At 39.0% G+C, this 15,182-nt stretch overlaps 1 protein-coding gene across 4 annotated transcripts in view; it reads right to left on the bottom strand.

Moving 5' to 3' along the window:
• Nucleotides 1–15,182, bottom strand: part of LOC129724944 (uncharacterized) — a 1,074,712-nt gene that overhangs the window by 199,903 nt on the left and 859,627 nt on the right. The window contains exon 1 of one of the 4 annotated variants that reach the window (XM_055680236.1): nucleotides 3,489–3,506. The exons of the other annotated variants lie outside the window; for them this stretch is intronic. Within the exon in view, the coding sequence (XP_055536211.1) occupies nucleotides 3,489–3,491 (3 nt within the window). The 5' untranslated portion in view covers nucleotides 3,492–3,506. Of the gene's footprint in view, nucleotides 1–3,488; nucleotides 3,507–15,182 lie in introns of those variants that run through there. 4 annotated transcript variants of the gene reach the window in all.

Below are 15,182 nucleotides of genomic sequence, written 5' to 3'. Positions count from 1 at the left end.
TCTGTTTTTTGTTTTTTGTTAACAGTTCACTGTTTTCTGTTTTCTGTTTTCTGTTCTCCGTTCTCTGTTCTCTGGTCTCTGTTCTCTGTTATCTGTTCTCTGTTTTCTGTTTTCGGTTTCCATGTTTTTTGTTTTCTGTTTACAGTTTTCAGTTTTTTGTTTTTTGTTTTCTGTTTTCTGTTTTCTGTTTTCTGTTTTCTGTTTTCTGTTTTCTGTTTTCAGTTTTCTGTTTTCTGTTATCTGTTTTCTGTTTTCTGTTTTCTGTTTTCTGTTTTCTGTTTTCTGTTTTCTGTTTTCTGTTTTCTGTTTTCTGTTTTCTGTTTTCTGTTCTCTGTTTCCCTGTTTGCTGTTTTTTGTTTTCTGTTTTTTGTTTCCTGTTTTCTGTTTTCTGTTTTTTGTTTTCTGTTCTCTGTTTCCTGTTTTCTGCTCTCTGTTTTCTGTTTTCTATTTTCTGTTTTTTGTTTTTTGTTAACAGTTCACTGTTTTCTGTTTTCTGTTTTCTGTTCTCCGTTCTCTGTTCTCTGGTCTCTGTTCTCTGTTATCTGTTCTCTGTTTTCTGTTTTCGGTTTCCATGTTTTCTGTTTTCTGTTTTCTGTTTTCTGTTTTCTGTTTTCTGTTCTCTGTTATCTGTTCTCTGTTCTCTGTTCTCTGTTCTCTGTTTTCTGTTCTCTGTTCTCTGTTCTCTGTTCTTGGTTCTCTGTTATCTGTTCTCTGTTTTCTGTTTTCTGTTTTCTGTTTTCTGTTTCCTTTTTTTTTTTTGTTTTCTGTTTTCAGTTTTCAGTTTTCTGTTTTCTGTTTATTTTTTGTTTTATGTTTTTTGTTTTCTACTCTCTGTTCTCTGTTTTCTTTTTTCTGCTTTGTGTTTTCTGTTTCCTGTTTACTGTTTTCTGTTCTTTGTTTTTTTGTCTGTTCTCTGTTCTCTGTTTTCTGTTTCTGTTTCCATGTTTTATGTTTTCTGTTTGCAGTTTTCAGTTTTCAGTTTTCTGTTTAATGTTTTTTGTTCTCTGTGTTGTTTTCTGCTTTCTGTTTTTTTTTTCATGTTTTCTGTTTTCTGTTTTTTGTTTTCTGTTCTCTGTTCTCTGTAATCTGTTCTCTGTTTCCTGTTTACATTTTTTTTTGCTTTCTGTTTTTTGTTTTCTGTTTCCTCTTTTCCGTTTTCTTTTTTTCTGTTTTATGTTTGCTGTTTTATTTTGTTAGCGGTATATTCAGTTCTTCATTTTCATTTTCGCTGTTTACTCCACGTTTTGTTTTCTTTGTCATCTTTGTTTTCTCCATCTTTTCCTTTGTAAGTTCAAAACTGGTTTCTGAGCAACAATGCTTCAAATAGAATGAGTATTCTTAAGATTTTTCAAAATCACTCTAGTCAATATTTTTTTTTTTTCATCAGCAAAATATACTCAATTTGCTGATCCAAATGAGTATGAAGATTTCAAGTTAATTTTATTTCAAGTATAAAGTGACCGAGTTTGAACGATAGGTTGGCATGGAAATAATCTATGTTTCTGTACTTGCTCCGTGTTTTCAGGTTTTTAAAATTTTATTATCTCTATTTTTTTGTTTCTAATTTCTGTTGTCTAAGAAAACTAGAGGAAAGGCAAAAATTATATCTGTTGTACGTTTCTCATGGCTGAACATGAGTAAACAATCGTTAGAACGCCTATTGTTCAATTGTTATTCGTTTTGGCTAATTTTAAATTTCACCAACGTAACCTTTAGGTGGCATTTTATCATCACCCGTGCCGAATGTTGAGTGCTGCAATCGAACGCAGTATGTGCAATCGAAGAGTGAAATGAATTCTTGCCAAACATGTGAAAAGGGCCCATGTGCCATATGTAAACAAGCCAAATTTTCTCGTTTTTCGATCAATACAAGCGAAATCTTCTCTTACCAATAAGATTTATTGATAAAAGAATTCACTTTTTATCAAAAAATCTTATTTTTACGAGTAGATTAAGCTTGTATTCATTGAAAAACGTGAAACTGTGGCTTGTTTACATATGGCACATGGGCCCTTTTCACATGTTTAGCGAGAATTGCAAATGTTAATCGTCCACACATGGAGTCCACCGCTAGAAACAACCATCTGTTGCATTGCTTTTTGCATCAAAGATCGTGATCGAACCAACCCCTTTGTCACCCCCTTTCGTTCTCCTTTGCCCGCTCAGGACGTTTGGAAAAGTGGTGCGTTCGGCGCCCTTCAATTGGCTAGAAAACGGTAAGCGCAATACGGTTGAACGGTCAGGACTGAACGCTAGCAGCGGCGGTTTGTTTTGCCAGACGATCGCGATCGATTTACGCTTTTTAATAAGCCTCGAGGATAATTGTCAATAAGTAATTAAAATCCTTACGAACTCCACGGAGTTGGACACGGCGACCACTAGACGTTGCCAGTGGCAAATAGGAAGCATTTTTACGGTCGTTTCGTACGCCTTGTTTGCTGGTTGTAGGTTGGGAAATGTGCAATCGATACTATTGTGGCACTTGGCAAAGCCGCCGCCGCCGATGGCTAAGTAATCTTGTCATCGATGGTATCGATTTGCAATGCGAAATTATTGCTGCTCGGTTCGGTTGTGTCGCACAGCTTCGTCTAGTCGCTCTGTGGTGACGATTAGTAGCGCGTTTAGTACGCAGGTTACAGGTGAAGTTGTTAACTGGTGATTAACTCGCCTCGAACCGATTTAATTTTATAACCTAAGATTGCTTATTTTACTATCAATTTGTGGAAGATTGGCACTGCTATTCAGCGAAGCCTAATTAAATAGTTTTACTACTACCAAATTGTAGAAAGATATTTTAACTGTATTATTTGATTTAAATCGAACTACAGAATTTCAAAATTTATTTTCATTAGCAATTCTAGTTTTTTCTTTTCAAATCTTGATTCCAATTTGAACTCGAATGAACAAGTATAACTTGATGGAGGCAAATTCGGCACTTCATGTTGGCACAACTAAATAAAGCTCCCGCAAAAACCGCATGTTGTAAGCAGTCAAGTACTTCGATAAAAATCGAAAAATTAATTCCAGATCTACCTAAATTAGCCCAACCCAGCCGTGTTGTGTTCAGTGATAGTCATGCAAGCCCGTTTCATGTGTTCGGCAAGAGTGACGACAATCTGGATGCTCTTAGTGTGCGCACTGATTTCAAACTCCTTCATTGACATACGAATCGTGTCCTAGCTGTCAAAAAGTCTTGCTGCGCTCGGATACCTTCGAAATTTTGTATGTTCGTAAAAATCTGTTACCGCAAAGAAGAAAGAAGGAGGTTTCCCAACGCAATCTTGCTACGCGACAACGCCAGGTTGAAAAGCCCGCAACCTAGTCTAGTGGGTCGGGTACCAATTGCGAGCGAAATTTGCATCGGTTAATTAATCTCAGCAATTTTTCAACTTCAGCTGTCTGCGCTTGCATAATTTCTATTGCAGAACTGCCTACAGGTATCGGTTGACATGAAAAGTGCCGTGGGCTAAGTTGTCTAGGGACCACACCATATTTCTATTAAGTAAGGGAAGCACGTGCTCAAAACCTGAGGGTGCCGCCACTCGATGGGCTGATTTTTATGAGATGATTTTTAATTTATGCTCTAGGCGATCGGCAGCTTATGAATTTTACAACGAAATATACTTCACATGTTCCAAGCTGTCAAACTTTTCGTTTTGCGGGTGGGATTGAGCCATGTTGTTTTACCTAGAAAGAAAAAAAAAAAACAATTTTTAGGTTTTGGTTTGAAATTATATAATAGCTAATTTCTAACTAACGAAGAAAACCGTCCTGAAATGTTTGAACCTCGTTTGATCATGGTTAATATATAGATCAGAATGCAATATGTTAAATTTTTAGAACTTACACCAAAAATTGTGAATTTTTTCGAAAACGGATAGGGTAGGTGAGCCAGCAATGGCAAGTACACCGGGTTATGACTACATCGCATTAGCGTAATGGTACCAGTTATGGCGACACTCCATTTAAACTCCATAAGCCATAACTGGTTTATGCCATAACTGGTGCATTTTTCAGATATTGCCATAACTGGCACTTTTTTCTTATATGATTGATTTTGACCTAAAACTGCAGACACGATTGATATGAGATCGATATCTTGTACTGTTTTTGAATAATAGAGAAAAGCAACCCGCGTAAAAGGACCTTACTATAGCTACATGAAATGTTGCAGTTCGATTATAAAGTATGATCTTGTGAATAAAATAAGGTAAACTAAACAACTTAAACATCAGTATTTTTTTAGTTTTTAAACATTGTCCAGGTTGGTAAATGGCTGGTCATATGTAACTTGAGACCCCACTGTGATCATTCACCTTTTTTCAACAACCCTTATCTCAACCTCCACGAGGTGCCGACCGGGATACGAGTAACCTTAACGGGTAACTAACCCTCGGTGAAAACTTTGGTCGTATGCTGACCGGGGAAGGAGATCGTACGTGGCAATGTCCTCATGTTTGGGGCGGTTTACAACCGCGTCTGACCCGGAGCGGGCGGCTGAAACATTGGAATGCTGTTTACACCTAAAGTGGAAGTCTCATAAGTAGGATGTAGGTATCACGATCCTGGTATAGTAGTATACCGAAATCTCTCCTAACCACGAACAAGCATGCCACTTCTCAATAGAGGTATTGCTTTTAACAGAAGTGCGGGGTACAGCAGACACCCGAGCATATCTCACAATAGATCTACGATTCTGGTCGCAGTGAGGAAGTCCATACAGGAAAAAAAAACCACGAACAACGAAATTAGAAATGCCGAACCGAACAATCGGCAAAGATCTAGGCTACGAATGTGGATACAGAAAACGGTAAACGGTTGGAAATTGGGTGCTTAGAACGTCCGATTTCTCAATAAATCGGCGCAAACTGGCTAGGTTGCTCGAGAACTACAGCGGCAGGGAGTCGAAATCGCAGTGATTCAGGTGGTTCGGTGGCTAAGTTCTAAGGGAAAAGAATTCCGTGCCGTAGAGCTTATTACACACATCTCTTTCAAATATGACATATACAACAATGGTGGTAAAGCAGCAGAATGGAGCGTGGGTTTCGTAGTGCTAGAAAACTAAGAAAATAAAAGTCAGCCGGTGGAGGCCCGTAGATGACCGTATATGCGTGTTGAGGGTAAAAGGCAAGTTCTTTAATACCGTCAGCCGGGCTGAGTTAGTGCCAGTGGGGGTGAGATTGTGCCATTCAACCCGTGACTTGTCATCCATCTTTTCCAGGTCAGAAGACTAGTCTTTCTTTGTTAAGTACAACTCTTGCAAACTTCTTCAAGTAAGGTTGATCTTGTGATCTTGTGGTCAATGAATCGATTGGTGATATTTTCCTCCTGTGCAGGAATTCGGGTTTATTTATTCCCAGTGTGCAGCGGTTGAAAGCTGATGGCGTGGCAGAAGAATATGCCGGAGAGAATTGACGGATCGCACAACAACGGAAGGAACGAGTGGAAGACAACAATGGGCTGTGAAGTAGTATTCACGGTGCCATTGAAACGACTGCGAGAGAGGTGGTATGTACGACCCATGGAAGACAGCATAATAATTGGTTTGATGCTGAGTGCCAGAGAGCGACAGACGAGAAGAGCCTTGCCAGGAGCCGCTCACTCACTGCGGTTACGCGTTAGGACAGAGAGAGGTACAAGGAGGCAAGAACTGCCGAAAATAGAGTCCACCCTCAGAAGAAGCGCGAGTACGAGGAGCACGGCGCTATTGAACGGCGAGGAGCAAGATGAGCAAAACAGGAACGGGATGAGGATTATGAGCGAATAACAGGCTGTGGAGCCACCACCCCAGGAGGAGGTTAAAAGGGCGATTAGTGAGCTGAAAAACGACAAGGCCGCTGGGAAAGATTGTATCCCGGCCGAACTTTTAGAAGTGGGAAGCAAGCGTACGCGATTCACCAGATCTGGACGAATAACCAAACGCCGAGCGTCAAGTTGGAAGGCCTCATACGCTCAATCTACGAGAAGGGCCATCGACTAGATGGTTGCAATTAGCGAGGCATTACGTTGGTCACCTTGCATGCAAAGTGCTCCTGTTCTACAGATTGAGACCGAAATGGAATCCTTCATTAGCGAATACCAGGCTGGTTTTCGACAAAGACGTTACATGACGGATCAAATTTTTACCTTGGAACAGATCTTTGGTAAGGTCCGGAAGTATAACTGGCAGACTCACCATCTGTTTGAAGATTTTAAAGCAACATACGGCTCAGTGAAAAGAAACGAGCTATGGTACGAAACGACAAAACTTATTAAGTTGAGTCGTATGACGTTAAAGGGATTGAAACCACCTGGCGATACATAAGACGCGTTCGTAACGTTAGATGGACTGAAGAAGGGGCATGCGCTCTCCAACTTACTATTCAACATCGTTCTTGGAGGTGCAGTACGAAGAGCGATCATGCAAAAAAACGGTACGATCATCACGAAAATCTCACATGCTCCTTGTTTTTGCGAAAGACATTAATACCATCGGTATCGACCGTAGGGCCATGGACGCGGCGTTCAGGCCTTTTGTAAGGGAAGTGGTGAGTTTGGGACTCAGCAATAACTCAAAGTACATGGGAGCTGGCAGGGAGCGTGGGAGTGCCGGTGGTGTTGGTGCTGAGTGGAGATTGATGAGAAACGATTTGAGCGTGTGAAATGAAACTACGAGTTGCAATTGCAGTGAAACGACGTACATGAAACATGGACGCTGAAGGAAGCTGATTGACAAGTGCTCGGAGTATTTGATCGTGAAGTCTTGCAATCGCTTTACCCTTAAATTGGAAAATGGAGTGTGATGCAGACGCATGGATCACGAGTTGTACCAGGTATACAGCGAAGGTAATACGAAGATTCGCTGGACATGTAACCAGAATACTCGACAAGAGAGCCGCCAAAACTAACATTAGCACAGAACCAGTAAGATGCCGTTGACTCCGTGATGAGCCTCGTACTCGGTGGATGTGTGCGGTGGAAGAAGATGCACGATCTGCTGGTGTGCTAGGGGACTAGAGAACACCTGCCCAAGACAGAAGAAGCTGAATTTCTCTAATTCGTATGTCCCTGGACCGGTAAACTGTCCGTCGGCTAACAATGTAAGGTTAGCAAACATTCATTCTCCATTAAAGTTACTTAACTCCATGCCTCTCCACCCCCTGCATCACAAATCGCAACGATTTTCTCAACCCCCTCTTTCCCTAAATGCGAGACGCACTTCACGGATGCCAGCTTAGCAGTATTTTGTGAACACCTGGTAATAACTGATAAAACGTTCGAGGTACCCATTACGTTGGTATAAGTTTGAATCATGCGTGCTTGAACAGTACTATAAAAAGTAAGTGAAACAATTGTGGAATACGTTGAACCCCGTTTATCTGAGTGTTTTCAGCTAAAATGGACTTCTACACCAATCCCAGAATGTTTTGAAAAACAAAATATATTTCTCTCATAAACTTCCTCGAAACGGTCCTAGGAAAGGTCCGTAATCGGTTTTCCGACGAAACTTTTTCATGATCCGGGAACAAGTACGATCTTTACATCGACTTTTCGAATGTATCTTTTAATTCTAACACGTATATTTGTTTGAAGTTTGTTGTTCTCCAGTTTTTTTTGACACCTAAGAACTGAAAATTCCACAGAAATCTTCGATTGAACGACACAGATTCGTTGGGTTGCGTATTTTGGGTCGAATGATGTGTTTTTGCTGTAATGTGATACTAAAATATCTGGCCAAAACAAAAACTGCATTTTAATAACATCGCCCTGATGTCTTTGAAGAAATGTAATCAATTTTCTTCAAACATTCGTTCTGGTACACATATTGATTGATATTCAAACCTTCGGGCTTGACTATGATTCAGACAAGAAGAACGAATTCCTTGGACAATACTATGGCCGGTTTTATCGCGGTTAAATGCGCAAGGACAAATTGCGCAAGAACTTGCATACAAGTCAGCCAAACTTGTATGCAAGTTAAATATTTTCAGCCGGAAAACGTGTAAAAAATTTGAAAATCCTAATTAAATCATAAAACATATTGAAAACTTCAATCTTACTTTCGTTTAATGATGTTGCCTGAAGCAGCAGCAACAGGTAAAATACACAGCAGAATTTATTTTGTTTGACGAAAACATAAAAAACTCGCATTTTCTCACAACAGCCGGCCTAGCGGAAAATTATGAGTATGAGTGAATGTTGGTCTACTAGTGGGACACCATTCCTGAAAATATCATTTTTGGGAATTTCCTTATAGTGGAGTAGTTGTCGAATTAGTGACCTACACACGTATATAAGGAAAATTATTGAAAAAATCGAATTTCCCAAGATCGGCCGGCCTAGCGGGAAATTGTGAGTATGAGCGAATGTTGGTCTACTAGTGGGTCACCATTCGTGAAAATAGCATTTTTGGAAATTTCCTTATAGTGGAGTAGTAGTCGAATATGTGTCCTACACACGTATATAAGGCAAATTATTGAAAAAAAATAAAAATTATAAAAAATTATAATTTATACTATACTATATTTTCAGATTCCACAAACAATGAAATTCGATGATTATTTTAAGAATATGTCCGGGAAATTCGATTTTTTCAATAATTTTCCTCCTTATACGTATGTAGGTCACTTATTCGACTACTACTCCACTATAAGGAAATTCCCAAAAGTGATATTTTTAGGAATGCTGACCCACCAGTAGACAAACATTCGCTCATACCCACAATTTTCCGCTAGGCCGGCAGTTCTTGAGAAATTCGATTTTTTCAATAATTTGCCTACTGTACTTGTGACCAACACACTCAATGTTTGTGGTCGCTACCAGAATCTTTTTGAATAAATTCTCCAGAGGAAAGTGAAATTGGTTTTTTTAACAGTTTTGTGATGTATCAGAGATCGTTTTCAATTAAAAGAAATTTTAAATTTATTTTCACTACGTAACTTGAAAGCTGACTTGTATGCAAGTCCTTGCGCGATTTGTCCTTGAGCATTTAACCCGGGTGCCGGTTTTCTATTCCCTCTTCGAGAATGAGGCTTGAAGGGTATTATATACAGTCTAAACAAAAAGATTTAGGCTTCCAAAATAATTTACCATGAATGTTGAAGTACAAGCATGTAAGTATAAGGTAACCACTTACATGCTAATAGCTAAAAAACTTGCATTTGGGTAACTTTTCAATCAAAACTGTTTGAATTTTACACATTTATGAAAAAAACTTTAAAGCTATTTTTGGCTTTGGCATTTTTTTACCACCACATGAACATTGTAGCGAATATAATTCGAAGGGGAGTGCAACAAGATGCTTTCGCACTACTACTGGACTTTAGTTTACCTGAATCGGCAAATATTGTACGTACATAGTTTAAAAGTCGTATTTTTTTTAAATTTTTCTTTCATAACAAAACTTCTACTTCACAGTTAGAAAAAACTGCTTATGAAGAATTTCCTGCATCGCTTATAATACAAAATTCGATAATAAAAATTTAAATGATATTGCACATAACTTTCAAACAAAATTGTGGTCAACGCCAAAAGCAACTAAAATTTGAATGAGAAAACAGTGTTGGTTACGTTTAATATTCAGTCGTTTTTACTCTGTAGATGATTTGTGCATAACAAGCATCAAACGACCAGGTAGTTCATTTTTCTGCTGAATAACATTTTATTAAAAGGCGATACATTTCCAACGCGTGTGGGATACTGTGCTATCAATTCAATACACTTTCTAGAATAAAACCGAAGATCGAGTATGAGGCAAACATACCTGATGTTAGGGTGCTTGACTAAGCTGGTAGAAATTTGCCCTAACAGTTGATGTTGTTTCAAATCGACCCTAACAAACTAATGCAGTAGGTATAGGTGAAAACAAAACTAAGGCAGCACAATTGAATAAGTCAGCATTACTCGTATAATCAGAAATTATTTTTGAAATTTCCTATTGTAGATTATTAATAACTCTCAATCTAGTATTACAAACATCAATTCATTTTCATTACCTAATAAAGGTATCATTGATCAGAATGAACATTTATTCATCTTATATGTTTTCATAGAAAACATATGCAATCGATGTGAATGTCACTCGACCAAATTTTAATATCAAACACTTGTCAGGCAACTAGTTTAATTAATATTCATTGCTTCTAGGTCATGTTTACATATCGTTCCCCTACAGTAATCCAAATACGTTAGTAAATTTGTCTTTTGCTGACGGTGGAAAAATGTAAATCAATTGAAATTGGCAAATTTATCATCAATCTGCGTCAACTAGCGAGTGATCGATAGGTCGATTCCTTAAACAGCGAGTCGTGCGGTAGGTCTCTTGTAATTCATTTTCAATACTCACCATCTCACAGGCTCTTATTGATTGAATAATACATATGTACGTATACAAATTAACTGACACTACATCGCGGGTTGTCAATAATGGTAAATCATAATAGCACCGATGCACACAGCAGCAGCTATTTGTACGTAGCGGAATAGTGAAGTGTCAAACGCTCGGAAGTAATCCGACTGCCGCCTGGTCCCATAATGGAGGACCACCTACCGAATCGAATCAGCGTAAACTTAATTAACTCTTCAGCCGTCTCCATCAACGGAACGAAGGCGAATCTCTGGTTCCGATAGTCAGTGTACTGCAGCAGTAGTGGCACGGAGTTGGTTCAGAGGTAGCTCGGCTTACCGAAATCACTGCCCAATTGGCTCGTGGCACAAAATAAGCGTATTGCGACGCCGATGGACAGTGTGGCAGGATGGCTGCAACAAATTGATGTAGACCTTTTACTCTCTATTGACTTTCGCCGGGTTACGCAATCGAGTTGCCCTGGACCGAGGCGTGATGCCGTCGGACACGGTAACCCACCAACCGACCGTGCGTGCGTTCTCATGGCTGAATAGGAACAACGACAAAAAGAGTGTAACTAAAGTGCCTCCCAGGTTTCCATTTAAGGGGTAACGAAAAATGGCTCCTTCAAATGAAAAATTAATTAAATTAGCCCCCTCTTAGCTTCTTGCTCAAATGCTGCTGGTCGAAAAGATTCGCTTTCAATGCAGCGAAACTTGACTCGCCGAGGAGAGGAGTTTGGCTACCCGTCTCGGACACAATGGGATAGCGCAGCGTTAGTATAATATCCGTAGTTTCCCCTGACAATCGACCTTTGTAGTTTAATTTGGAAGTCGTTTCTGCCCGCAAATGTTGTGCGTAATTCACGTAACATTAAATACCTTTTATATATTGCCCATGCGAAGCCGTGAAAGTGGGTAACGCAAGCATTATGGCATACAGAAAATTAGTAGATGATACTCGCTTCAGCAAGTTTATCGTCTGCCTGACTTGAAAGTAAAAGTGGATCTAGAGTAATAAAGTAAGATGTGGCTTCAGGTTGTAGTACAGGTTGTTCTATATGTTGCTGCAGTATCTATTGAGATTGATGGAATATTACCTAATAATTCCGGTTCAACAAATTTTGGTTCACATTGGGGTACAAGAACAGCTCAATTTTGTGCATAAGCGATTGATTAAAAGATCAACACGCAAAAGCTCATGTGACTCACCTACACTTTGCAGCGCTTAAATGATATTAATTAGGGTATTCTTTGATTTTTGTCGTATTGTTTTAACAGAAGGCATACTTTTATAATACACGGTATTTTAATGTTTTCATTATTCTAAATATTGCAAATACAGCTTGACGCAAAATGCTATAACTAATGAACCAGTTGTACAAATTTTACCAAGTATAGTTTGAAGTTTGGTACTAATTAAAACTATAGGAAAATAAATCTACTTGTTTCCTTCTTTTCTGTTCATTGACTTCGTCAACGTTTTACGGTTCAACTAACATTATAATCTCTTTTAATCCAATCCTTTTAAGCGATCAGGATTTCGAGGAAGTTGCAGGTCAATTAAAACCAAGAACGGAGCACATCATTGCGGTTCGAGGGACACACTCCCTTCATTCTTTAGTCGCAAGAATATATTCTACAAGTAAAGAAATATTCTCTAATTCCTTATAAAAAACCGAGCGTCTAGTTGAACCTTGAAGAGCAATAAAATAAAATATATCAACAAAACTTTACACACCAGCAAAAGAATGAGTGTGTATACGCGAAAATATCCTTTTCATCGCCTTTCTAATGCTTGGTCTGATGGAGATGTTCTATGGAGAATACCGTGTTAAAGTAATTTTAGTGAGATAACACTTAACAAAAACCATACGGTCGAGTCCAATCCAATCCAATCCAATCCAATCCAATCCAATCCAATCGAATCCAATCGAATCCAATCCAATCCAATCCAATCCAATCCAATCCAATCCAATCCAATCCAATCCAATCCAATCCAATCCAATCCAATCCAATCCAATCCAATCCAATCCAATCCAATCCAATCCAATCCAATCCAATCCAATCCAATCCAATCCAATCCAATCCAATCCAATCCAATCCAATCCAATCCAATCCAATCCAATCCAATCCAATCCAATCCAATCCAATCCAATCCAATCCAATCCAATCCAATCCAATCCAATCCAATCCAATCCAATCCAATCCAATCCAATCCAATCCAATCCAATCCAATCCAATCCAATCCAATCCAATCCAATCCAATCCAATCCAATCCAATCCAATCCAATCCAATCCAATCCAATCCAATCCAATCCAATCCAATCCAATCCAATCCAATCCAATCCAATCCAATCCAATCCAATCCAATCCAATCCAATCCAATCCAATCCAATCCAATCCAATCCAATCCAATCCAATCCAATCCAATCCAATCCAATCCAATCCAATCCAATCCAATCCAATCCAATCCAATCCAATCCAATCCAATCCAATCCAATCCAATCCAATCCAATCCAATCCAATCCAATCCAATCCAATCCAATCCAATCCAATCCAATCCAATCCAATCCAATCCAATCCAATCCAATCCAATCCAATCCAATCCAATCCAATCCAATCCAATCCAATCCAATCCAATCCAATCCAATCCAATCCAATCCAATCCAATCCAATCCAATCCAATCCAATCCAATCCAATCCAATCCAATCCAATCCAATCCAATCCAATCCAATCCAATCCAATCCAATCCAATCCAATCCAATCCAATCCAATCCAATCCAATCCAATCCAATCCAATCCAATCCAATCCAATCCAATCCAATCCAATCCAATCCAATCCAATCCAATCCAATCCAATCCAATCCAATCCAATCCAATCCAATCCAATCCAATCCAATCCAATCCAATCCAATCCAATCCAATCCAATCCAATCCAATCCAATCCAATCCAATCCAATCCAATCCAATCCAATCCAATCCAATCCAATCCAATCCAATCCAATCCAATCCAATCCAATCCAATCCAATCCAATCCAATCCAATCCAATCCAATCCAATCCAATCCAATCCAATCCAATCCAATCCAATCCAATCCAATCCAATCCAATCCAATCCAATCCAATCCAATCCAATCCAATCCAATCCAATCCAATCCAATCCAATCCAATCCAATCCAATCCAATCCAATCCAATCCAATCCAATCCAATCCAATCCAATCCAATCCAATCCAATCCAATCCAATCCAATCCAATCCAATCCAATCCAATCCAATCCAATCCAATCCAATCCAATCCAATCCAATCCAATCCAATCCAATCCAATCCAATCCAATCCAATCCAATCCAATCCAATCCAATCCAATCCAATTCTTGGCAGGAGTTGTACTACTTGCTAACCAATTGTCGTATCTATGGAATCGTTCGTCCATTTTTTGATGTCTGTGTTATAGAAATAAGTCTCGAAATTGAAACTTTTCTTCAATTTTTCAATGCAGAAAGAATAGCAGTAACAATTTTCAAATCAGAAAAACCTTGTGCATTGTACATATCATTCGGCTAATCAATTGCATTTCACATTCCGTACAGTTGTATAAAGGGTATTTATTTGATATCTGTTTCTCATTATAGATTCTTCAAAATATACCTTACTATATCCAGGAAAAATGTAGTCTGTGTTTCGTCTTCGTTTTCAAATTTATCATTTCAATGAAATAGAAAATAAAATACATTAATCCAGAGCGTAGTTAACATCACATGAAGTGCGGTCGCAAGTGTGTATGTAATAAATAGATTGAATTTGACACGGTTATTTTTTTATGTATTTTTTATACATTTTAGTGGATGGGAGTGGATTGAGATTTTGTGACCAAAAGCAACAATAGGGGAGCAGGGGTGCTAAAGTCATGGAAAAAATGCTACGTCATTTAAGTATGCTTCCGTAGAAAAAATTAGAAGTGATTTATCACGTTCGTTTTAGATATTAATTAAAAATCTGTCTTTATACGCATTTGGCATGCTGTCAATGATACATAGCGGCAAGTGGCAACATTTTTCCACCTTATTACAAAAAATGGTGATACTAATGGAGTGAATTTTCACACCAAACCTGGCTGTACTACATGAAATCCAGCCTCGCAGTAGTTCAAATGCTCCGAAATCAGTAAGTCAGTGGAGCGCATTCTTAGTTGCTCTTTCAGTCGCTAAGCGACGTGTGAAATTGCCTGCAATTGGAGAGCAATGATTTTCAAATTGCCCTATAATGCCAGCTTGAAGCGGAACCTGTTGGTGGAGAGTTTCGCCCCTTCAATGAGACTAAAGCGATAATTTGATCGTGATCTGTATAAAATTTATTAGCGCAGCCCAATTACGTGGCGTACTTATTGGGACACGGCGGCGGCATGCTGCCAAATATGCGAACATTGTTCCGAACAACCGGTAAACTTTAAACTTGAACAACAGTTTCTCAGCTCCCAGACGTAGCTTTTCAAAGATCATAAAGACTGTACCTGGTGAGTCACACTTTTCAGCATCAATTAGGCAGCAATAAATGCTGAAAAGATAGGTCATAAACTGTACAGTGTTGTGGTAGCGGCTGCAGCGTGCGCATAAATGCATAAATCGGTTTTGTCAGTTTGAGGTTTGTAGGTCTAAATGTCAATAATAGGAGACCGAACATTAGGCGGCGTAATTAAGTGGAGCACGAATGAGAAATTTAAGGCCCTTTACCTCTTCCGAAGCGGTAGCATAGCGGCAACTGCGGTTTACTCTGTTTATAGGCTGCGTCCCATGAACCTAGACCCTCATAGTTGGAGATTGGAGCGGTATAGGTACAAACATGGAACTACGGCACACG

This window comes from Wyeomyia smithii, chromosome 2 (assembly GCF_029784165.1).
Source record: "Wyeomyia smithii strain HCP4-BCI-WySm-NY-G18 chromosome 2, ASM2978416v1, whole genome shotgun sequence".
NCBI classification, from domain to species: Eukaryota; Metazoa; Arthropoda; class Insecta; order Diptera; family Culicidae; genus Wyeomyia; species Wyeomyia smithii.
This window is presented reverse-complemented; position numbering and strand designations above follow the sequence as displayed.